Source organism: Cynocephalus volans, chromosome 9 (assembly GCF_027409185.1).
Source record: "Cynocephalus volans isolate mCynVol1 chromosome 9, mCynVol1.pri, whole genome shotgun sequence".
In the NCBI taxonomy this organism is placed as follows: domain Eukaryota; kingdom Metazoa; phylum Chordata; class Mammalia; order Dermoptera; family Cynocephalidae; genus Cynocephalus; species Cynocephalus volans.
In genome coordinates, this window is record NC_084468.1 from 2,920,204 (window position 1) to 2,945,593 (window position 25,390).

General features: G+C 50.2%; 1 protein-coding gene across 7 annotated transcripts in view; it reads left to right on the top strand.

The window, feature by feature from the left end:
- The window catches only part of RGS12 (regulator of G protein signaling 12), a 97,084-nt gene that overhangs the window by 58,305 nt on the left and 13,389 nt on the right, over nt 1-25,390 (top strand). For all 7 annotated transcript variants that reach the window (XM_063107569.1, XM_063107571.1, XM_063107570.1 and 4 more), the window contains 9 exons: nt 14,816-14,985; nt 15,614-15,706; nt 16,735-16,878; nt 18,095-18,274; nt 18,623-18,776; nt 20,739-20,815; nt 22,476-22,670; nt 22,956-23,029; nt 23,562-23,688. In XM_063107569.1, coding sequence (XP_062963639.1) covers nt 14,816-14,985; nt 15,614-15,706; nt 16,735-16,878; nt 18,095-18,274; nt 18,623-18,776; nt 20,739-20,815; nt 22,476-22,670; nt 22,956-23,029; nt 23,562-23,688 — 1,214 coding nt within the window. The remainder of the gene's footprint in view (nt 1-14,815; nt 14,986-15,613; nt 15,707-16,734; nt 16,879-18,094; nt 18,275-18,622; nt 18,777-20,738; nt 20,816-22,475; nt 22,671-22,955; nt 23,030-23,561; nt 23,689-25,390) is intronic.

Genomic DNA, 25,390 nt, shown 5'->3' on the forward strand with positions numbered 1-25,390 from the left:
TTTGGAAAGTATGATCAAGAAAAGGAGAGAAAAGAGAAAGATAACATCAAGAATAAAATAACTATAGTTAGAGAATAAGAAGTGAAGCTATATGAAAATTCTATGAATAACTTTATATTAATATGTACATTTGATTACCCATATCAATTGGACAACTTTTGGGAAAATATAAATTACCAATGTGGCCTGAGAAGAAGTAGAAACTTTGATTTGATAGATCAACATAGACAAAAAATGATTTGTAAGTCAGAGATCTCCCATAAGACACCATGCCCAAACAAATTTGTAGGTGAGTGTATTAGTCAGCTTAGGTTAAGTAGTGCTGCAATAAAAAATAACATCAAAATCCTAGTGAATTTAACAAAGCAAAAGTCTAGTTTTTACTTACGTTACATTACATACCCACTGCTATTTGGCTTTGTTTTTGTTCAAAGTGTTTTTCCTCCAGGAGCCAGGCTATTGGAGCAGGTCCTATATGGGACACTGCGGGCCTTGTGGCAGAGGGAAAAGATAACACGGCAGAACCAGGTGATGCCCCAAAGCTTCTCCTCTGAAGGGGCACATGTCATACTCTCTCACATTCACTGACAACAGGAGATCACACGGCCAATCCTGATATCAGTGCAGAGGGCATGAATAATCTGCCCTCAGGGAGAGGCAGCAGATATTTTGAACTTAATATTGTCTCCCACACAGGGTATAGAAGATGAGAAGCTACTCAGCTCATTTTGCAAGACTAGCATATCCTTGATACTAAAATTGAACACACATGGTACAAGAAGCAAATTATTGGCCAGTTTCACTTACGAACAAGTATAGAAAATTCCTAAATGAAATATGAGTAAATTAAATCTACCAGGGTTTTTTTTTTTTTTTTAAAAATCCATCCTTAAGAAGTGTAGTTTATGCAAGGAATGCAAGGATGGTTCAACATTAGGGACCTTCCCATTCAAGTCACTGTTCATTCAACAATTTTTTTTTTTTTTTTTTGAGTTCCCACTTTCTTCAAAAAACTGTTCTAGGCACCAGAGATACATTGGTGAACAAAACAAAGTCCCCGCCTTCTAGAGCTTTCTTTTCAGTAGAGGAATTTTACAGGAATAAGCAGTTTGTGTTATATCAATAGATTAAAAGAGTAAAACCATATGAATATCACAAGAGAGGCGAAAGTAGCATCTAATAAAATTAAGTACTCATTCAGTTTTTGTTGTTGTTGTTGTTTTTAAGTTATACAGAAAACCCTGGGACCACACAGATTTGAACTGCATGGGTCCACTTATATGTGGATTTTTTTTTTCAGTGACTATATTGGAAAATTTTTGGTTAGCATGTCATGAGTGCAGTGTGGCATGGCTGTGACCTGGGGGGAGTGTACAATGTACCTACATTGTAGTAGCTAAGTTTTGGGGGAGTCAAAAGTTATACACAGATTTTCAACTGTGTAGGAGTTGCAGCTCCTAACCCCTGCATTGTTCAAGGATTGACTGTACTTAATAGTCAAACATTAGAAGCATTCCTATTAGAACCAGGAAGAAGACAAGGGCATTCCCTATTTCAGCAACTGTTTAATATTGTATTGTAGATTCTGGCCAACACTGTAAGACAAGAAAAATAAATTTCAAAATTTGGAAAGAAAGAAACCAAATAATCATTGTTTGCAAATGATATTATCATTTAGCTATAAAACTCAAAGCATATCATATGGCCAGACCTAACTTTTAGAACTAATGGCGTTCAGTAAGATAAAAATTGTGGCTTTTCTAAAACAATATGCAGTTTCTATGAGCGTATATATATGTTGGTAAAAGTGTAAAAATGTATGGAAGGATCAATGCCAAATTAATAAGTTGGGTTATCTGTGGCAGGGGTGGATAGGACCTGGATTTTAGGTAATAATCAATAGGGATTTTAGATTTATGTTTACATTTTTTAAAGGATAAAATACTTTGTGAATTGTGCATTAAAACTTCAAGATATAAATAATTTGAAGTTATATGCCTTTCAACCTGTACTATTTTATTAGCTTGTATTTGGGATGAATGATCCACTCATTCAACCAGTATTATTGAATGACTACTGTGTACCTAATAGTGTTTGTCACAATATTCCTATGATGTCAGCCTATAATAATTACTACCACAGTTTTATAAAAAGGCTAAGTGACATTAAGTTACTTAGTAAGGAGTGGAGTTCTCACAATATCCCTGTGGAGTCAGTGTACTATTATTACCACTTGGTCCTTGCAGAAGCCCTATAAAGTCAGTATACTATTATTACGACAGTTTTACAGAAAGGTGGAGTATCTTGCCTAGCTACGAAGGAGTGGAGCTGGGATTCGAATCCAGGTGGTGTGACTCAGCACCCACACAGTGAGCCACCACATTTTGGCCCAGGCGAGGCTGGGCTGGAGAATCCAGCTGCTGGAACAGGGCTTGCTGTCGAGTGACACTCGGCCAGTTTCTGCTGAGTTAACGAGAGTGAGGCGGTGGCCCCACTTGCCACTCACTCTCTTAAGCCTCTTGTATTAGTCCATTTTGTGTTGCTATAACAGAAATACCCGAAACTGGGTAGTTTATAAAGAACAGAGGTTTATTTGTCTTACGATTCTGGGACAGCTGCGTCTGGCACGGGCCTCAGGCTGCTTCTATTCATGGTGGAAAGTGTCAGGCAGTCAGCGGGTACAAGCAGATCACATGGCGAGAGGAAGCAAGAGAGAGAGAGAGAGGAGATGACAGGGTCTTTTAAACAATCAGCTCTGGTGGGAACTAACAGAGCAAGATCTCATTCATTAATTCCCCGTCTCCCAGGGAGAGCATTGATCCATTCATGAGGGATCCGCCCCCATGACTCAATCAGTTTCCAACACTGCCGCATTGGGGATCAAATTTCCACATGAGTTTTGCGGGGACAACACATCCAAATTCCATCACCTCCCCACTCAGTTTTAGGGAGCACATGGAGGGCATGGCTGGCTTCCCCCGTGTAACCTCACCTGCTTTCTCCACTGACAGGCCAAGGCTTTGCAGATCCCTATGGCAAGCGGGAGGGAGAGAGATCGAGCCCATTGGGGTGAGTGCCCCATACCTCCCCTCCACCTGGGGGACACCAGACCCACAGCAGCAGGCATGGAGCAGGCCAGGGAACGCAGGACCCCAGTTATGGCAAACGACTTTTAAAACTTGACTGTTTTCTGTCAGAAGTCATATAAAAGGTACAAACATTACATTGTGTTTACTTTAACATCTAACATATTATCTTTACTATTAAAATTATGTGAAATCATAACCGTCACAGAAAACCTGGCTATATAGTTATCATAGCTAAAAATTTCCAGTTTATACCCGATATATAAAGTCGGTCTTTGTCTCATTTTACCTCTTTTCCACTTAAAGGGGTGGCCTCTGCATGTCATCCTTAATGAAGGAGGCACCTTCCCCATGAATCCTTTACAATTTTGTGCACTCAGCTCCCTTTTCCTTCCCCAATGGCGGGTCCTGCAGCTCCTGTCCTGCGGTGGAAGGTGCCCTTCCCTTGTCTTCATCCCAGCGCAGGGCTCAGGGCTGTGTCTTTAGTTTCCGGTGGCGGTGGTCCCACCTTGGCTTTGGGGGAGGGCTTAGGACCATTTATGAGTCTTCCTCGTGAGCCTAGAATTTTGGCCCTTTGGCCTCTGCACTGGGCAGTGTTCTCTAGAAGGAGCCAGGCCACAGCTGGAGGGTCTAAACTTCATATGTGTCCACTGGCACAAGAAAAGAAGAAGGATATCTTCATAAAGTGTAAATATTTTATTCCTTGAAATGGATAAACCAGTTCCAGAAAGGAATTGACCGGTAAATGAATAATGTAAATTTTTTTCAGTTCAAGTTAGCATAATAAATGAATTCAGTTACGGCTGACCTTTGAAAAATGTCCTGTGTTCCTTTTTGGTGAGTCCTGGGGGCTCCCTGTGATCAGATGTGACCTTTAGTCTAGCAGCCACTTATGGTCATGGTTGACAGCTCTAAGCTTGGAATCCCAAAAATTCAGTGTGACAAGTGACAGAACTCACTCGTCTCCCCTCATCACTGAACACTTCCCACACTGACCCTTTTTGGTTGCAGTTCTGCCCACTCACGTGGCCTCGTGGCTCGTCCAGCATTTTACCCCATCTGCTTGGCATTTCACTCTGCAAAAGGACTTTGTGTCATTTCAGATGTAGAAAGTTTTTTTTTGCTGTGCTCTGCCAGAACAGCTATAAATCTGACTTTCTAGTACTGACTCCAGGAAAGACCCAGATTTAGATTTCTCCTGTTGAGGCCACATTTCTTCTGGCCCTCTGAAGTCTCCAGAAGTCTACTGTGCATTGGGGGCTTCAACCAGTGTTGTTGGGCATGGTGCCTCCTCTGCAGGGCTGTGAAGTCTGGCTGTGGGGGCCAGACTCACCGTGAGCATGGGAAGAACAGAAGGGGCACTGGGACCCTCACCATGGAGACAGTCGAGTCTGGGCCCAGCTCAGTCACTGATGTGATCTCAGGCAGATCATGGCATGTCTTTAGATCTCAGCAAGTTTATCTATAAAATGGACAGATGGTATTGGATCAGTGGTATCTAAACTCTGTTCTGAGGAGGTGCTGTAGATTTCCAAAAACATTTTATTGTAATGATCAATAGGGCTCTGTAATTAGTGGCAGATTTTTGCTAAGATGAGGAGCCAGGCTGGCCTCCCTCAGGCCTGTGCTGGTTGGAGCAGAGAAGGGACCTGTGGTCTGTGTTACCTCTTCCTGTCCTGTGCCCTCATCCTTCCCAGCGAGCCAGCCCACTAGAGGATACTCCTAAGATTTCTTTGGAGTTAAAGGCCTCACTGCTTTAAATTTGAAGAGCATTCCCCAGTCGATAACTGGGGAGTGAAGTAGATACTTACAGGCCCAAAGGGTGGCTGTGGGGGGTAGGGGTGATGCTCCAGAATTTGGACATGCAGCTTATGAGAATGGAGCTGGGTGCAAAGCGCAGGGGCTGGGGGTGGGCTGTGCGCCAAGGCAGCCCTTCCCGTGCCCTCTCCGTCCAGCGCCAATTCAGCAAGTTCCAGGATTCTGAATTCGAACCTGGACTTCCAGGTTGCTCGAAGGTAGGAAGATAGAATATATCTTATTTCACAGAATGTTAGCTTCTGTTATAATTTTCCAACATTAGATATATACTATGAGATCCTTCATTTGTATTCTGGCCCCAAGCCTTGCAAATGTTAGTTTTTCCCCCATGAGAAAACCCAGGCACAAAGATGCTCAAGCCATGTGATCTGTCACGTCACATCACCCAAAGATAGAAGAATCATCCTAGGGCCTGAGTCTCCACCTGGGTTTTCCCCCAGAACTGAAGTTTGTCATTATGGAGAGTGACCTTATGGCAGATATTCACAAGGTCTGCCTGTTTTGAAGGGTGAACAAGTTCACTTTGGTGAAAAGTGCAGGCTTTAAGAAGTAGATGGGTCTGGCCGGTTGTCTTGGTTAGAGCATGTTGTTACAACACTAGTGTCCAGGATTCGATCCTGGTACTGGCAAGACACAGACACACATGCATACACACACACAAAGTAGTAGATGATATGATTTTAAAACTCAGTGAGCTGTGCACTTAAGACTGCATTTCACTCTGTGAATTTTATCTGGAAGAGAACTGTGGATAAATACGGAACTCCAGTTGGTAGGTTGGTTTTTGCAGTGGTATGGGTTGGTAAGTTCTAAAACTTCTTTCTGTGTAGGCTAGGATCGAGCAGATGAACAAGTACCTCAGGGCCCTGGGAGCCAGACCCCACTGCTGGGAGAGAGCTCCATGCACGAAGAGGAGCGGGTGAGAACGTATGAGCTCACGGTTTTCAATAGGTGTATAGAGGTAGAAATAGATGCATGAGCACCCACATTTCCTGGCTCCATCCATGGGGAGGGCTGGAGGCAGTGGCCGTCCAGTGGCAGTGAGCAACCGCAGGTCCAGATCGTGGTGTCTGTCACCACTCTTCAGTAAAAGGAATCGGGCTTCTTGGAGCAGGGACTAGGTCCTGGGCTGGAGCAGGGCAAGCACAAGATGAACCTGGATCTTCTTTCACACCAGAAGATAAGCTGTGCGCAACGCATGGTGAGGACTTGTCAGAAGGACCCTGGTGGAGCCTGTGGAGCCTGAAGGAGCCTGTGGAGCGTAAGCCATTGACTAAAACAAAGATCCGTGGGGTCCACGTTGATGTAGACAATGAACTGATAACAGCGGGTGGAGGCGTTGGGATGTCATTGGTGGTGCTCACCGAAATAGTGGCACAGGCTTGATGAGGAACAGATGTTTCCAAAGTCTTGAGGAGTTCCCCCACAAATGTCACTGTGACGAGAGAGGGACAGAAGCTCTGCAGTGGAACACCTGGTGTCCTAACAGATGTCAGAGCAGATGTCACCAACGTTGCCATAAACTGACATCCTGCACATCCTTGGAGGATGCAGCGTCACTTCCGGGGTGTTCCTGCCAGATCACAAAGAAACGTCAAACAAACCCAAATGGAGGGATAGTCTTAAAAAATAACTGGCTTCCTTTAAAGTCTAGAAACACAAAGAAAGGCTGAGAACATCCCAGATTAAAGGATACTGAAGAGACAGTACAACCAAGTAATCCTGAGTTCGATCCTGGATTGGAAGAAAAATAGCTGTAAAGGACATGACTAATGAAATTGAAATAGGGACTGTGTTAAATTTCCTATGTTAATAACTGTACAAGGTTATAAAAGAGAATGTTCTTGTTCTTAGGAAACACACACTGACATATTTAGGGGCAAAGAGGCATGCTGGCTCCAAATTGATCTCAGATTGTTTGGGAAAAATCATGCGTGTGTGGGAGTGAGTGTTCAGAGAGAGCAGGAGGAAGGTGGGGAGACAGAAGGTCACAGCAAGCAGAGCAGAGTGCAGACCCTTGGTGGATCTGAGTAAAGGGATTGGGGTTCCTTTCACTATACTTATAACTCTTCTGCGAGTTTGAAATAATATCAAAATAAAAATTTGCCCCCCAAAAGGATGGTGCCAATTACCAAAGAAAAGGGCCATTTTAGTGCAAATGAGGGTCTCACGCATGTCACTGACATGGACCCTGCCCCCATCTGGTCTCATAACCAACAGGCCCCCTCATTGGGCGCTGCTGGCTGGGCCAGTGATGGCTCCCATGACTTAGGCATCTTCACTCAAGCCATCCTCACAGCAGTCCCATGAACGCCCAGCGAGCCTCGGACACAGGGACTGAGGCCCCAGAGGACATGGCCAGAGAGGAACAGAGCAGGACACAGGCCCAGCTGGTGGCCCCAGGCCTCAGGATCCATGCTGCCTGCCTCCTGCCGCCTCGGATGGGTTCTGTGAGGTGTCTGCCTGTGCCTCAGAAAGTACGTTCAGGGCAGGGGAGGCCCAGTTGAGGCCAAGCTTCATCTTTAAACACTTTTCGTGTATCTTTTTTCCTTGGGAAATGTTGAAATTGGTTTAATACCTTTTTAATAGAACCACAAAGTTGTGATTGTTGATGCAGCAGTGTCCGTCCAAGAATCTGCTGCAGGGTCAAACCCAACCCCTGGCCAATTTTGGTAAATAAGGCTTTATTGGAATACAGGCATGCCCATTCCTTTACAAATTGGCTAAGACTGCTTCTGAAATTGCTCCGGAGACTGTAATTGGCCCAGAAAACTGAGAGTATTTATTGCCTGGCCCTTTACAGAAGAAAGTTGCAGAGCCCTTACCTGTGGTGTTTGTAGGAAATTTCCTAACCCTTGAAAACCCTAGAGATGGGTGCAGGGATCAGTCTGTGGGCAAGAAGAGCAGCGGCTGGGCGAGATGGACTTGGTGTCCTCTCTCCGCAAAGGGCCAGGCCCTACAGCATGGCACCGGCCTCCGGAACACCGCGGGGTCTCCAGAAATGTCTGCAATTGATTTGGCGTGTTTTGCGTTGACATAAAAATGCTCCTTATGATTCAAAAATGGTTCCATTTGGTATAGCTGCTTCTTACCTAGCTAAATGTGTTCCTTATGCCACGGAGTTTTTATTGATCACCTTCTCATTTAAAAAGACAGGTTTTGTGTTTATGGGATTTAAAAACTTTTAATTTAGACATGTATGGAACTAAGAGTTTAAAAAGCTCATAATGTTATAAAAAGTCACCTGTACTTATTTTTCCTCCACAAGGCTAGCTTAGCAAAGAACCAGCTGCCAAAGGAGGGTGGCGTGTCAGGAGGCCCCGGGCTTCATCTTTGGCCTGTGCCCGAGTCTTCCTGACTGAATAATTCACCTCCGCTGGCAACAGCAGCTGCAGGTCTTCGCTGTGAATTATGCATGCATCTTCTGCAGGGCTCTGTGTGCGCGTCCTGTTGGCTTCCTCTCCCTGAGAGCAGGCAGGGCAGAGCTGCCTTTGTCAAGCTGTGTGCTGGATCACTGGAGAAACTGCAGTAATTTGCCCTCCTGGGAAGCGTGAGCTAAGGAACAATGTCCCGGTGTGTGGCCCGAACCTTTGCCCGGGGCTGCCTGGGCTGTGCCGACTGACCCTGGTATGGATTCAGAGGGGTGGTTTACAGTGAATGGTTGGAAGTATTTGGTTAAATGGCATCACAGTGGCTCTTATCAGCTCTACCCAGGTAAAGTCCCTCATTCCGGTCCGTGCTCCTTGTCATGGTTGTCAGGGGCAGACTGACTTGTGCAGTCTTCAGGTATGTTTGCTGGGGGGGCATCAGGTCAGCAGAGTGGGAGGACCCTGCAGGGGTGCCTGTGCCGTGACCAGCTCCACACCCCGACTGGGAGTCGTGACTCCAGTATTTAAAGTGTTTGACATTCTGACTTGGATGAGATATTCTGCTGAGATAATAATGGAATAAGGCCACGTGTTACAGAATTAACTACAAACTTTTAATTTTAAGGTATTCTTAAAACTTGTAATATGTAGTCTACATGTTTAATCAACCAATATAAATGTGGTGGCTTTTTGAGTTTTCAGCAAATCTGAAACAGGCTTTAAAAAACTTTCTCACCAGGAAGGATTTCTTTGTCTCAAACTGGTCAATTGAAAAGAAAGACCCCATGACAGTAATAGAAACTAGGAAATGTTTTCTATAGTGATGATTTAACTCGGGTGTGTTTCATGGGTTTCTTTTTTTCTCTGGCTTACAATACAAGTGTGTGGGTTTCCCACAGACATGTAACACTGGAGAATCAGGCAGATAATTCCAAGCAGGCCAATGACTTACAGGCACATTGGCGTGTTCGTCTCACTGCCTCATGGTCTGGCCTTGTGTTTGAGGTGGGAATTGTGGCTTTTGCAAAGCAGGCAAATGCTGCTTTGTGTCCAAGGTCAGGCTTACATAAAGGTGCACTGTTTTCCTGAGACAAGAATAGTTCCGGAGCACACTGAGGTGTTGTGAATCATGAAATTCATCATTGAAAATGGGTGTCAAAGAGGAGAAGACTTGCCGTGTGTGCTGAACCAAATTGAGAGGAAGACTGCTAAGATTTTGTGACCCATATGAGCGTCCCCTGCCCCAGCCTCCCTCGCTCTTCTGTATTCTGCAAGTCATGTGCACATATTTTGTCCAAATAGAATCATAAAAAGTCATCAGGAGATCTTATGATTTAAAGGAATTCTGTATTGACATTTTTTATGTAGCTAACAACTGTCTCTAATTTTCCCACTTTGAAGAACGTGTGTGTTCCTAGAGATTTGACTGTCATAAGGGAAATGGCTGGAATCAGATAGGAAGGCATGTGCGCCTGCATGTTCCGCCTGTGCCCTTGGGGAGCTGGGGGGCCAGGTCATGAGGCGCCTCCCCATCCTCAGGCAGACAGTCACCCAGAGCATCTTTTTACTGTCTCCTTCACCTCCTGTGTCCTCGTCCTTCACTCTAAGTCCCTAGTGCTTGAGTCAAGACCCACATCCTGGTTGTGGTCTCAGCTGTCAGGGGGGAGTTACTGGGGAGTCATCTGTTCCTTGCATCGTCGTCCGAAGGAGATAGATGGGGTTGTGTGAGGATGCTGTGCTCACCCCGGCAGTGCTGATGTGCTGTCAGGCAAGAGCAGGCCCCAGCCCTTGCATGGATGTGGTTTATTTGCAGCTAGAGTGACTCGTCTCTTCATTTCCTGAGGGTCCCACCTGAGCGGGTCCCTGAACCTGGGCTAGACCCAAGAGAGGGTCTGGTGGGCACGCAGCCCCCGCGCCCCCCGGCCCCTCCCTGTGTCTGCTCTCTGCAGTTCTCCTCAGCACTGGAGGCTGCGCCTGCTCAGGCACTGGTGTGATCTGTCTGTACACAACGTCCATGCCTGCAAGAGCCAGGGCAGAGCTGACATGCACCTAAGAATACACGCAGAGGCCAGCGTGAGGACACTTGGTGGTCACAAGAGCCTAATGCGTTGGGCCGGTCAGTCATTTGCTTTCTTTAAAAGGTTAAAGTTTCTTTTTTGATTAGACCTTTAAAGTGTCAGTTGTTGATTTTTGAGTCTTAGAAAATATTTAGTTTTTGGCAAACCTTATAAAAATGAGTTTAGGGGCCGAGCCCGTGGCGCACTCGGGAGAGTGCAGCGCTGGGAGCGCGGCGATGCTCCTGCCGTGGGTTCGGATCCTATGTAAGAATGGCCGGTGCACTCACTGGCTGAGTGCCGGTCACGAAAATGACAAAAAACAAACAAACAAACAAAAAAAAAAAAAAAAAAATGAGTTTAGTCAACATACGAATCATCTTTCACTTGAAATTTATATTCAGTCGGCATTCATTCATTCATTCCTTCCACAAACGCGTGGCACCTCCCGCAGCCAGCGCTGGGGGAGCAGCGAGCACAGCCCTATGCACAGCTGGCCCTATGCACAGCTGGCCCGTAGTTGAGCGGGGCTGTGGGGCGGGAGGCCGGCCTGGTGAGTTTGTAGCTGCACAGTGGGGAGGCCCCGCTCTCCTCCCCACAGCCTGCGTGCCCTGGCAGCAAGGGAGGCAGGGGGTTCACATCACTGTACGGAGCCGCCTCGACTTATGGTGGGCTCGTGTCCTGATAAACCCAGCGCAAGTCGAGAAGTTGTAAGCTGAACCATTGTAAGTTGGGGACCATCTGTACTAATGTTGTTGGAATCCAGACACCTTTTACTTGAGAAACGACAGACCTCAGCACACTGGGTAGGGGCAGCTGTGCTGTCTATACTTTGTAGTGGGTCAGCCCCCGTGCCACCTGCCCTGCCCACACACCCAGGCCCCTTCACCCCTCAGCTGGGCCCCCAGTGGCAGCCAGAGGGACCTGTGGGGAACTCAAGGCCCTTCTCACCTTTCCTGTGCTTGTCACTGCCCCAGGGGTAAAAGCCACACTGCTCGGGTGCCTGTGGCCCTACCAGCTCTCCCTTGTGTTGGCTAGCTGTGTGCTGTGCATCTGCTGCCACAGGCCCCTTGCGTGTGCTCATCCTGTTGCAGAAGACGCTTCCCTGCTCCCTGCACTTGGCTAACATCTGCTCATCCTGAGAAGAGTCTGGAGCAGCAGTGTTGTAGTGCTCATATTTTACAGGGCATTTTAAAAACATTATTATGTTTTGTAAGCATCACCTTCAGTTATCAACATAAAGTGCAGGAAGGCTGGAGATATCGTTACCCTCACTTGGGGAAACCGGAGTCCCCGAAGGCCACACCCAGAAAGTGTGTGAATTCCGTCCCCCCACCGCCCTTGCTTTTTTGTTCCAGTTACCTCCCCGCAGCCTGGCACTCAAGGAGCCCAGCAGAGCCTGGACGCCACCTGGCCTCTAGTCCTGTGTGGGTTTCCCATGGGCGGGAGTCAGGCGGAATAGCTGTTGCCACCCGTCAGGGACATGATCTCAGCCACTTAGATGCAACAGGACAGTTCGCAGCTTTTTTTTTTTTCCTGGCGGCTGGCCAGTACGGGGGTCCAGACCCTTGACCTTGGTGTTACAACACCGTGCTCTAACCATCGGACTAAACGGCCAGCCCCTAGCTTAAATTCGGTTTAGCTGACTGTAGGGGAGGCTGAACATGCCTGCTCCATCCAGGCCTCCTCCTCGCTGACGGCTCACAGCCTCTGCTTGCGTTACTGACTGCTTTTACACCGATGTGCAGTGCTCTTACGTAGAAAGACCAGCCCTTGGTCTGTGTGAAGTGTTAGGTGTACTCTCCCCAGTTCCTTGTCTTTGGACTTGGCATGTGGTGCTTCTAACAGATTTAAATCTCTGTGCTGCCTGCTGTATCCATGTTGTACTTCTGGCTCTCGGCTTGTGTCTTCCTGAGGCTTTCGCACTCAGATACCTCGAGACGTTATCTTGCATTTTCTTCCAGCATTTCTCCAGTTTCATTTTTTACATTTAAATCTTTGATCCAAGTGTGATTTATTTCGGTATGTGTTGGAAAGGAGGGGTCCAACTTGATTATTTTTCAGATGTAATCTGGCCCTGCCCCCTACTCTCTTAATCATGAAGTAAACATTTTGGGGTCTGTTTCTGCAGCAGCTCTGCCATCCCACCGTGAGGACTGTGGGTTGTCGCATGCTGGGATGTCGGGTCGAGCTGGCCCTGCCTTGGTGCTCTCTGTGTTTTGTTTCTCTGTTATTTCGTGTTTGCTCTTCCACGTGGACTTTCACACTCAGCTAGTCCGGTCCTAACAGAGCGTCTGTTGGAAAGCATGTAGGGATTATATGTTCATTTAGGGGAATTAATATCTGTGATGTTCTGCCCCTAAGTGCTCAGTTACTGGACACATGTCACACATAAAGAGCTGCCCCTCCGAGGAACCCAGCCCCAGAGCCAGCAGGAGCAGGACTGAGCAAGCGAACACATGTGAGAGTGTGTTTCTACCTGCACACGTGTGAAATGGGGGCACTTTCCACATGGGGAAGTCTTGTATGTTGTGATTCTTTCAGCTAGGCATTTCCAGAAGGTTCCGTCACACGGCAGAGTTGCTGCGTTCGGTGGAAGCTTCATAGCCTCTCATTCTGGCTCCGAGTGGCTCCCTGACAGTGGCCGTGTGCCCTGTGTTTGCTCGTGGCGAGTTCAGCCAGCTCCTGTGTGACATCCCCCTGCCCCCGCAGCCTCCCCTGGGCCTCAGCGAGAGCTGGTGGCCGACGCTGTGCCAGTGCTTTATCTCAGAAAGAGCAAGTACCGCGTGGTGGATCCAAAAGGAAAAGGAAAGTTGTGCTTTCCTGGTTCTGTCGTATCACTTCCTTTGAGTCTTATTTTAATTTTTTCTATAGCACTTTAAATTGTTTGATTGCTCTTTGACTTATTCCTTTCTTTTTTAATCTAAATGTTTTTTGAGCTTTGAGTGATTCCTGCTGAGTGCGGCCTCTGGTTGCCACATGGTGCAAAAGTTTTCTCATGGCCTGTGGAAGTCCGCTCTTCTCTCCTGGAGGTCTGCTCTTCTCTCTGGGAGGCCCACTCTTCTCTGGATGAGTGGTGTCAGCACTGGGGCCTCCTTGGAAGCCCTTTGGGCTCCGGCCTGGGTTGCAGGCATGGAGGATGTCGGCCAGCCTCTGCCTGCTGCTCTCAGTGAGTGTCTATGGCCTGGGCTTATTCTGGAAGATTTAGCATCACCTCTGTCCCTAGAGGGATTGATGTGCTTCACTGACCCCCTGATCAGTCTCCTCCCAGCACTGGTCCTTTGTAGCTAATAAGACACATTTTAATGGTTGTCCCGGAGCTGGAGCCAGTTAACTAGTCCACTGAGATTAGTCCTATGACCCTGACTTTGCAGCATGGCCAGCCCAGATGGCTTGTCCTGTGCACTGCGCCATGAGTCAAGGCCATTTAGTGCTTGAAACAGATGAGGGGCAAAACAGGAAGATTTGAGATGATTTTTCATTAGGCTGCTGAAAACATTTTGTCAAGTGACTGTATTAGTCAGCTTTGCCACAGAGAGTGCAGTAGCAGACCAAACCCAAATCCCAGAGCCTTCTGACGGCACAGAGTTAGTGGCGGCTCCTGTCCTGCCTCATCTGTGGCTGGTGCCCATGTGGGATGTGCTGTGGCTCACTGTGGCAGCATGTAGGACGGCTCTTCAAACTGCAGCTCTGGCTGTGTCCCGGCCTCTCAGGCTTCGGTGGCTAGGCTGCCCTCTGGGGGACAGGGACACCCACTGTGCTGCTCACAGCATGGAGACAAGGGGTGTCCTGGGTACTTCCCCTTCTCTTTGAGAGTTTACTTAGAAGATAGTGGAATCAATGGCTGTTTAGTGCCATTTTGTAGATAACTCAGGAGCAAGCCTTCTGGAGTACGTGTCATGATGTAATTGCACATTGGGATCACCTACAAATGATCTGACGAGCTCACACGTGTGATTTAGTCCTCAAATGTGGACACTGCACCTGAACACTTTGTATTGAGAAGTAGCCACATGCAGAAAGCGCACGTCTCGCTCCGTGTTGAGGAGGGTGCCTTGTCTGCAGCCTCTGTTCACAGGGCTCGGCCTGCCCCGCCACCAGCACTGGGTGCACTGGAGCCGTGGTCCTTCGTGCTTGCTGCCTGTGTGTGCACTTCTATTCAAGGCCACGTGCTTCTCCCGTCCTTCTCCATGACCACAGCCTGTCTCTGCCTGAGTGACAGTGTGTGTGTGAGAGCATGTGCATGCATGCGCATGTGGGCATGAGTGTATGGAGCTATACAAGACCGTGCTTGGCATGCTCACAGCTCTGTCCCTGTGTCCCCTGCATGCTGAGCAGGTTGCAGGTGTGTGGTGCCTGTGCTGACTGAGCAGGTTGTAGAGAACAACTTGGCGTGGGTGCCCCAGGGGCCTCCCATCGGGCGGACAGGGTGCCAGCTGGGTGGGAGTGGAGGGCAGGGGTGCAGGTGCGCTCTGTGCTGGTCCTGCAGAGTTGACCGGCGCTGACCTGAAGGACTGCGTGAGCAACAACAGCCTGAGCAGCAATGCCAGCCTCCCCAGTGTGCAGAGCTGCCGGCACCTGCGTGAGCGGAGGGTCGCCAGCTGGGCCGTGTCCTTCGAGCGCCTGCTGCAGGATCCCCTCGGAGTCCGCTACTTCTCTGTGAGTGGGAAAGAGCCTCAAGGCCAGCTGGGGGGTGGCGGTCTGCACTTGTTGCTGAGGCTGCTTGAGCAGGGTGTGTTGCTCACCCTAAAGCGGTGGTGCTCCGCAAGCCCCTCATGGGCTCAGCCAACCATTGCAGGCCTCTCATCCTCTTGCACCTGCTCTGAACCCTTGGGCCTGGGGGAGGAGGGCGCATTCTCAGCCCTACCTTCCTGCCCCACTCTCCACTCCACAGCCCACTGGGGAGAGACCTCTGGGCTCTCCCTGCTGTCTGCCTGAGAGCTCTCCAAAACAAGAAGCACTGGAGCTTCCTCAATGCTCAGAAGCCAGGTGCTTGCTGCCAAGTCCCGCTGTTGAAAAAAGATGTTTAGTTCTTAAGAAAACAACTGTGAATGCGGAGCAGTGGCCTTAAAGTGTTGGGTAGCTTTCAAGCTTATCTTTTAAGGCCCTTGGGTAAATCATCCAGAGGTACTTGTAACCTTGTGGTTTCTGCAGAAGGTAAAAACGAGAAAAAAGTAGGAATGAAGAAATAATCAGAGCTCAAGTAGAGGACAAGCCGCAATGAGTCACTACCAAGTTATTTTTTCTTGATCCTTTTATCTATGTTAATTGATGGTGTTTTTCCTAGGATTTTCTAAGGAAGGAATTCAGTGAAGAAAACATTTTATTCTGGCAGGCCTGTGAATATTTTAATCATGTTCCTGCACATGACAAAAAAGAGGTAAATTTCTTCATGCCTTGGAAGTGTAGGTTGTTAAAGAGCAGGATGGTTTCATTATCAGTTAGTTTAGCATGTGGTTAACATCTTGTACAGTCTGAAAAGTTGATGTAAAAATATTTTTACATGATTTGAGAAAAGTCATTTCTTTTTCAGAATACATTTTAAAATATATATGATATTTAATTTTGCCTAAATGTAGTCTGTGTAAAATGCCTTTAGCCACAGAACATTCATCAGCAGACGTGTTGCTACCCAGTATGTTGAAATTAAGAGGAAGGAACGTGTGCTTAAAGGGGAACTTAAAAGAAAGTCCAAGCAGAAGAGTCTCCCAAGAATCAGTTTTTGCAGCTCCTCCTCCATGCCACACATGGAATCCCGGCTGGTCCTGGTCCCCAGCTGCTCTTTTCTAAGGCGGACTGTGGTCCTCGGTTCCAGTCCACAAATAGATGAATGGTCACCCCCACCCTGGAGGCCTTCCCCATCTGCTCTTTAGGCTCAGAGGTTTCGCTTTCTTGTGCCCCACTTTACTAAGAGCAGGCGTGTGAACCACCATGCACAAGTGCTGCACATGTGCAGTTGCCTCTCCTGGGGTAGCAGCGCCTGAGTCTTCTGAACACCTAAAGTATCCACTTAAAACATTTGTGAAGGGGCTGAGTCAGTGAGATTTCAACCTGGCTTGTGCTTTGATTTATTTATTCAAGTAAGAAATTTTTTTTTTTTGAAGATGACCGGTAAGGAGATCTTAACCCTTGACTTGGTGTTGTCAGCACCACGCTCACCCAGTGAGCTAACCGGCCATCCCTATATAGGATCCAAACCCGTGGCCTTGGTGTTACCAGCACCGCACTCTCCCGAGTGAGCCACAGACCTGCCCTTCAAGTAAGAAATATTTATTGGGGCCCATGACAATATGTCTCCAGTGCCTGGAGCTGTTTTGGTCATGGGAGTACAGCCATGCAACAAGTAGGAGCGCATGTGTGGAGGAAGCTTGCAGGCCACATGCCTGCTCTGACATTTTTACCTGTCAGCTTTCCTACAGGGCCCGGGAGATTTTCAGTAAATTTCTGTGCAGCAAAGCCACCACCCCAGTCAACATCGACAGCCAGGCTCAGCTGGCTGATGACATTCTCAACGCCCCTCACCCTGACATGTTCAAGGAACAGCAGCTCCAGGTAACTCTGTGTGCCTCACCTTCTTTTGGGGAATCCCAGCTAGGGCTCGGGATGTGGGACCCATTGTGCAGGAGAGCTGCAGAGGCATGAGCCTACCTTGCCCCACTGGGCTCTGGCTCAGAGGGACACAGATGGAGTTTGAGGATTTCAGGAGGGCCGTGATCTAAGAGGTCCTGACCAACTGTATACTGTCTACAGATGGCCTGGCTGTTTACACTTTTACATGTATATATACATATGGATTTGTGCAAAGTCACATACTCATGGGAGACTGTAATAGTCCATTTCCGTTTCTTATAAATACCGAGACTGGGTAATTTGTAGAGAAACAATATTTATTGCTTACAGTTTCAGAGGCTGGGGAGTTCAAAGTCCAGGGAACACATCTGGTGAGGGCCTTGGTGATGGTGACTCTACAGCAATGCAGGGTGTCATGTGGCAGATGGTGGAGCTAGAGAGAGCGAGTTTCTTATGTGCTCTCCTTTTAAAGCCATCAGAACCACACACATGACCACCATTACACCATAAATGGATCAATCCATCCACTACAGCATGGTCCTCACAGTCAATCCAGTCACCTCTTCCAGGCCCCACCTTCAGTGTCTGTAGTAGGACTTCCCACACACTGTCTTAATGCTATCACAGTGGGGATTAAGTTTTTAATACATGAAAGTTTGGGGAACATGATTCAATCCATAGCAGTGGTGATGTAACTTCCTTTAATCTTAGGACATCACTGTGATGAACAACGTATGCTAGATTTAATCCTGTTTAGAGCACATGTTCCGCTGGCCTCTTCATAAACTATTCTGTTGCTAAGCCATACGAATAATGTCTTAATAAAATTGGTGGAGAGTATTTTCAAGGCCTTGCTTGCACGAGAGTTCCAGTTGCTCTCGGTTTCATTCTTGTACAACACAATAGAGGTCCCAGGACCGCACATCACCCTTCCTGCCTTTATGAATGCTCTCGGAGCCTGCGAACTGTAAGAGTGATGGGGGCAAGGCTGGCTCGTCATGAGGAACAGTAAGCAGGCAGAGGAGACCCTGGAAGACAACGCGAGACTGCTCTAGGGGCCCGTGGGTGGAGGAGGGGCTGAAATGGCATCCTCGTAAAAGAGGCCAGTTCATGCTGTAGGTCCCCACAAAACGTGTGCCTTCAGAGCCGAGCACTCCAGTTGCTTCTGTAACTATGTCGTGTTGCGTTTGCTCCCCAGATTTTCAATCTGATGAAGTTTGATAGCTACACTCGCTTCCTGAAATCCCAGCTGTACCAAGAGTGCATCCTGGCGGAAGTGGAGGGCCGGGCTCTCCCCGACTCGCAGCAGGTGCCCAGCAGCCCGGCCTCCAAGCACAGCATCAGCTCAGACCACTCCAACGTGTCCACGCCAAAAAAGGTGCCCTTCTGCTGAGACCCGCCTCGGCTGCTGCTGCGCCACGTTCCATCAGACGGAAGCTGCTCTGTGGGAAATGAGAGCACGCGCCCGTGTCAGTCTGTTCCTTCCCCAGCAGTGGGTGGGAGACGTGCCAGGGACACGGACGTCCCAGCTGTCCCATGCGAGGCCCACAGGGTGGAGGCTCTCAGTGTGGTTCGGTAGCCTTGTCAGGGCTGCCCCTTCGACCTGTTGGGGGGTCGCTTTCATTCCACAGAGGACTCGGGTTAACAGCTCAGTGTTCAGTCTCCATTTACATTTAATGTAACAGTAAAATAAATTGTTTTAACAAAGGTTTCCATTTGATGACAGTTAAGTGGAAAATCGAAATCAGGAAGGTCCCTGAACGAAGAACTGGGGGATGAGGACAGCGAGAAGAAACGAAAAGGAGCATTTTTCTCTTGGTCAAGGAATAGGAGCACGGGGAGGTCCCAGAAGAAGAAGGAACACGGCGACCATCCAAACGGTGTGTGGGGTCGGCCTGTTCCGTCATGGGCTGCTGTCCTGGGTGGCAGGGGAGTAGGTTGTGGGCAGGCCGTGCAGTGAGATGCGGCTCGAGGAGGTTCCCTGAGTGCACAGGAAATGCCACGAAGTCTGGGAGCCTGGCCCTTGGGGCCGGTGAGCCAGGGCGGAGCATGATGGCTCGAGTCTTCCGGAGAACATGCTGTGCATTCCAGCCAGCACCTGAGGCCCAGCCCCGCAGTGGTGGGCCGAGCGTCCATGTTCCTCTCCTGCTTGCTGCTTGCTATAAAGTGACAGGTGCTTTTGGTAGAAAATTTGGAATCAAGTAAAAAGAAGAAAATACAAATGTTCTATCAGTTGTCCACCTAGATGGCATCTTGTTTTTCCCCCTATATGTTTTTCTAGATACTTGTATATGCACATGTGCCCTTTACATTTTTTAAAAAATGTAACACCATAGTTTGCATATCAAGCATTTTAAAAGATATAATTCTTAAATACTGTAGATCTTAAAGGTGGGCCTAGCTTGGGTAGCTGTTGGGAAAATAGGATAGTTTAGTCAGGTCCCTCACCTCAGGTCCAGTTGGGGGTGGTTCAGTAAACAATTGGTGTGTATGTGGGTGGAGTTAGTGCACCTGCACGGCGCCACCACCTTGGCTGATTACTGCCTTGGGCGGCCACCGCCACAAGCAGCCATGCTTTCCAACCTATGGCTTCCGAGGTCCTGTTTGCTGGGTACCTAGCTCACAGACCTGCATGTGAGGGATCTGGTGACCCAGCCTGGCATGTAAAGAGTTCGTGACCCAGTCTGTGAATGGGCTTGAGGAGTCTGTGAGCTCCAGACCCAGCCCTAGCTCGACAGTTGGCTCAGTTGGCAGGATTACGGGCAAGTAGAAGAGCCCAACAACTGGCAACATCGGCAGGATTCTAACATTAGCCATAGCGCGACAGTGGCCTACACTCCTTGTTGTGCCGTGAGGTGATCTTTTCAAAGTGAAGGCAGCAGGCAGTTGTAGAACTCACCTTAGTGAAAAGCGAGGCCACCTGGGGGCTGGACTCTGTGCCATGAGATGGGGCCGGGCTTTCAAGTGCCTGGGAGCTGAGGTGAGTGTCTGCTCTACAGTCTGTCCATACGAGTAGGTCCCCATGCCTGGCAGATCTTTAGAGAGACATCTAGACGGGGCTTTCAGAGTCCTGATTGTAGGGTACTCTCCAGAATTCAGGTGTTCGGCCTCAGATGGGGTCTAGGAATCTCCCCCTTTGAGAAGGTGGGCCATGCCCCAACCCCAGAGACCATACACAGCAGCACGATTGGGGAGTAGGGCCTATGTTTTAAAAAGCCCTTTCTGTGTCAGAGTTTTTGGATTTTTAAATTAGTCTAAGGTTATGGTTAGTATGAGCAACAGCTTACAGTTGGTTGTTGGTTCACATTAGCACTTCAAAGGAAAAAGATGTGAATTAGTCGTGGACAAAGAGTAGCCACTGGCCCAGAGCGTTGCTGCTATCCACAGAGGAATGGTTTTCGTTTAGGCCCAGAAACTGCATCTTGAGATAAAAATTCTGGATTGAATGAGGGAGGGGCAGGCTGGCCTGGGCCTGTGTCTGTTCATGCTGTGTCGTAAGAGCATGCTGGTGCTGTCTGTCGAGCTGCTGCTGTGAGCCAGCACAGCTTAGGAGCTGGGATGTGGCGGTGACAGAGTGGGCAGGAGCTGCTCCGTGGTGGGCAGGGCCGGTTAACCCTCACCTTGGCATTTGCGCTTAGGAAGACGCAGCTCCATCTCGGTGAGGCGGGTGGTGCCTGGCAAGGGCTTTTGGATGTCTGTCTTCTGTCCTTCATGTCTGTCTGTTCAGCCTAAAGGGGGTGGGGGTGAGGAGTTGTGGCCACACAGATGGGATTTCTGTACTAAGTGAGGAAAATTGAAGCTGCCGCTTCCAATTCACCTGAGTTCCTGTATTTCCCGTCAAGACCCCCTTCACGCCAATGGAGGCCTGTGCCGCCGGGAGTCCCAGGGCTCTGTGTCCTCTGCAGGGAGCCTAGACCTGGTGAGTAGCCCCCCTCCTCTGGTCCCAGAGGTCACAGGGAAGAACCGACCTGTCTCTTATGAGAAACCCATGTTTACAAAGCCCAAAATTCACTTTGTAAGCATGGGGTACGAGGCCCGGGCCAGCAAGGGCCCCAGCCTTGTGGTCCCCCAGCTCAGGGTTGCTGAGACAGCATGAGAAAGTATTTCATGTATGGGAGAGGTGTGCTCCTTGAGTACTGAAAGTATCTCCGGATTTATTTCTTAATCCCTTTGTTCTAATTTAGTGAGCATTTTTTGAACTCACCCTAAGAGCAAACCAAACGCTGCAAATCCAGTGTGGTCTTTGCTGCGCCGTGTGAGCATCCCGCTAATCCAGCGATCTTGCATTTGTGCATCTGCTGCTCCCCCGACCCCCAGCCCAGCTGGGAGCCAGGGCATGAGCCCTGTGTCCTGCCTCGCCCAGTCTCCCCAGCACCCTGCCCCTGCTGGCTGACTGCTGGTTCTGGCCCCCATTTCCAGGCAGGCTTGGGGAGGGCCTGCTCGTGTGTTGACTGTGGTCTGATATGGATCATGGAAGACTGTATCGGCTGCCCACATCTTAGTTATGTGAAATTGTCCAGCAGCAATTAATGTAGAATGTTATTTCTTCTTCACTTCTACCAAACAGCCCTTAAAGCTGTAAGGATTCACCATGTACCAGTTAGCTATTGCTGCCTAAAATGCCCTCCCCACCCCCACAACTCTGTGGCTTAAACCAACAAATACTCACTGCTGCACTGGTGTCTGTGGGTCACTGGTGTCCTGCCCATCCTGGCTGTCCCGGGTCCCCTCACTTCCATGTCTGGCCCTTGGCCAGCTGTTGATGGGGGCGGTGAGGCTGGCTGGACCGCATGTTGTCACCCAGCAGGTGGCTGGTCCTGCTCCCACGGTGGTCTCAGGGACCAAGAGGGCCAGCAGAGCATGTGGCCTCCTGGGACCAGGCCCCAAGAGCCAGTATGAACCCTCCTGCCTCACCCTGCCAGCTAAGGCCTCAGGTCTGTGATGGACACTACTTCCTTAAGGGGGAGACTGTGGACACAGGGAAGGAAGTAGTCAGGCCACTTTTGTCTTTAGTCCACCACCCTGCAGACTAGTTCTCTGAAATGATGCTTGGGTGTGAGACTTGCAGACCATCAGGAAGAGACAGTGGTAGTGAAATGATGGTGAAGGAGTCTCAGTTAGAAATCACATGTGGGGAGCTGCTTCTAACCAGGACATGATAGTGTAGCCACGAGACTCAGGAGGACCACGTACCATGTTCAGGCGGCTCCTCCTCGTGGAGTAGCTGGCTGCTTCTGGTTGGAGAGGCCAGGTTGTGACCATGCACACAGCATGTGAAGGGCCATCCCGAGCAGGACTGGTAGCTGTGCTTAGATTAAGAGATTGAACAGCGCCCGCAGTTACAAGAGAGGTGATCGCTGTCCCCGTGATAACAGAAAATGATGGGATGGACTGTTTGTGCTAATAGTACTGTGTAGACAGACCCTGAGGTCGAGCACGTGAGGGGCTACATGGGGGTGGTGAGAGGGGTGTAGGTTTTCCCGAGCTCGTGCAGCTAGGGCTGGCCAGATCTTCTCCAGGAGGGCCCGGCACCCCCATAATGCTGCTGCCGCACAGCTGCTTACCTCCCTGCTCCCCAGCCGGAGGCCTGCAGAACCTTGGTGCCTGACAGGGACAAGACTGCAAAGCACTGCTGCATCCATCTCCCAGATGGGACGTCCTGTGTGGTGGCCGTCAAGCCGGGCTTCTCCATCAAGGAGATCCTGTCGGGACTCTGCGAGCGACACGGCATCAATGGGGCTGCTGTGGATCTCTTCCTGGTGGGCGGGGACAAGGTACGGGCTCACACAGGTCCCTGGGCCCCTGTCCGAGGCTGCTCCCCACGGCATTGTCGGCCTCAGCATGCCATCCTGCGCTCCCCACATGAGCACTGCGTTGGGGGCGGGCCCTCTAGTCACTCTGTGCTGTTGGCAGCAGTTTGCATGCTAACACCAGGCTGGTGTTGAGAGAGCCACAGCTGTCTCTTCTGTTCCGCATGGCTCTGCGCACCCTGCACATTGCTCTGCACTCCGAGGGTGCTTGCTTGTTCCTGCTTTAATTCCAGTCTTTTTGTTCCGAAGCCTCTAGTGCTGCATCAGGACAGCAGCATCTTGGAGTCAAGGGATCTGCGCCTAGAAAAGCGTGCTTTGTTTCGGTAAGAGAAAAATGCAGTCTCCATTTGTGTAAGGTTTCCGAGAGCCTCCCAGAGCCTCTGCACTCTGCTCCCAGCAACCCTGCTGTTCTCTCCCTTACAGAGTAGGTGGCAGGCATCCCAACACCCCTGTCAGGAGCTTGGCAACAGGGCACAGGGGGTGGGGGATGGCAGACATGAGGCAGCTCCCACGAACCCCTGAGCTAGAGGGGCACTCTTCCTTCCTGTCCCACAGCAGGGAGGGAGGCAGGAGCTAGGCACCCCATGTGGGGGGTCAGACCGCCCTGCAGGGCTCTTCCTGCCTGTGAAGGATGATGTCCACATCGTGGCTCAGCCCAGCCATGCATATGGGAACATCCCTGCAGACCGTCATCTGCTCACAGGAGAAAGGAGCTGAGCGACCAGAGGCTGGGCCAAACGGTGCGGCACAGCAGGCGTGAAGCGCCGCGCGCACTGTGGGGCTGTGGTCTGCCCTTGGGGCCAGTCTCCTACTGAAGAGCCATGTGTGTGTGGTCAATGTTTTCATGCCCTCCAGGCTGGACCTCGTTCCTATTAACCGGTCAGTGGGACTCAAGGCCAAGCCCACCAAGCCTGTGACGGAGGTGCTGCGGCCTGTGGTGGCCAAGTACGGCCTGGACCTGAGCAGCCTGCTGGTGCGGCTGGTGAGTGTCACTGCACCAGGAAGCAGCCTGTCACAGGCGGCTCGTCTTGGTGGCCTCCGTGTTCTCCAGGAAGGAGCTGGGGCTCACCCTCGCACTGTGTTCCTCCCTACGTCAGAGGACATGGCCTTTGGGTTCCGTCTTCTCCTTCTCTTGAGGGGAAGTGATCATTCTTCAGTTGTACCTGGTCATTTGAAAAAGGATTAACGTGTGACATGGTTTTTCTCCAGAAAAAACAAAATGAGAAACAAACAAACTCTGACCTGCCCCCCCCATTTGCAACTGATCAGACAACACAGAGCTGAAGGCCATCTTACTGCACGCCTGCCCGTGCCGTGTCCCCTCAGTACATGCCTGCCCGTGCCGTGTCCCCTCAGTACACACCTGCCCGTGCTGTGCTGTGTCCCCTTGGTACACGCCTGCCCATGCTGTGCCGTGTCCCCTCGGTACACGCCTGCCCCTGCTGTGCCGTGTCCCCTCAGTACACGCCTGCCCGTGCTGTGCCATGGCCCGTCAGTACACGCCTGCTCCTGCTGTGCCGTGTCCCCTCAGTACACGCCTGCCTGCTCGGTGCCGTGACCCCTCAGTACACGCCTGCCCGTGCTGTGCTGTGTCCCCTCGGTACACGCCTGCCCGTGCTGTGCTGTGTCCCCTCGGTACACGCCTGCCCCTGCTGTGCCGTGTCCCCTCAGTACACGCCTGCCTGCTCGGTGCCGTGACCCTTCAGTACACGTCTGCCCGTGCTGTGCTGTGTCCCCTCGGTACACGCCTGCCCGTGCTGTGCTGTGTCCCCTCAGTACACGCCTGCCCGTGCTGTGCCGTGACCCCTCAGTACACGCCTGCCCGTGCTGTGCCATGGCCTGTCAGTACACGCCTGCCCCTGCTGTGCCGTGTCCCCTCAGTACACGCCTGCCTGCTTGGTGCCGTGACCCTTCAGTACACGCCTGCCCGTGCTGTGCCGTGACCCCTTAGTACACGCCTGCCCGTGCTGTGCCGTGACCCCTCAGTACACGCCTGCCCGTGCTGTGTCCCCTCAGTACACGCCTGCCTGCTCGGTGCCGTGACCCCTCAGTACACGCCTGCCCGTGCTGTGCTGTGACCCCTCAGTACACGCCTGTCCCTGCTGTGCTGTGACCCCTCAGTACACGCCTGCCCGTGCTGTGACCCCTCAGTACACACCTGCCCGCGCTGTGCTCATGGCTCAGGTGCATTATCTCTGGTAAATTTCCTAATTCTCATCGGCACTCAGGGATTTAGAAATTAAATCTGGCATGTTCGAGCTGGTGCCCTCCATTACTATGTGAATGAAGGTTCGGAAGAAAAGTGTGTTTGAGGCAGAAGGACAGAGGGCGTGGGCCGGGCGGTCTCCTGTCCTTTCTCTATGCCTGTCCCCGGAGGGCATTTGTGGCCTGGCAAGCGACCCATGCTGCACTCTGTGCTCAGCCCAGGGCCCGGGCTTCAGGGCAGCTCTGGCCTTGCGTTCTCCTCCGTTCCTTATCAATGTCATTGGAGCTTGGGCTTCAGGTATTTTTAGGGTTTTGATTTCCTCTGAGACCGATGTCAGAACATCCTAGGACTTTGAGGTGAACAAGAGACTATTAAGTTATTTATGTCACCAGCTCTGAGGGGCCTGGAGCCTCCTGTCTCCCCGACTGCCCTCTCCCAGCAGGTTCATCCTAGAGTCCAGAAAAGTGCCAGGTGGGGA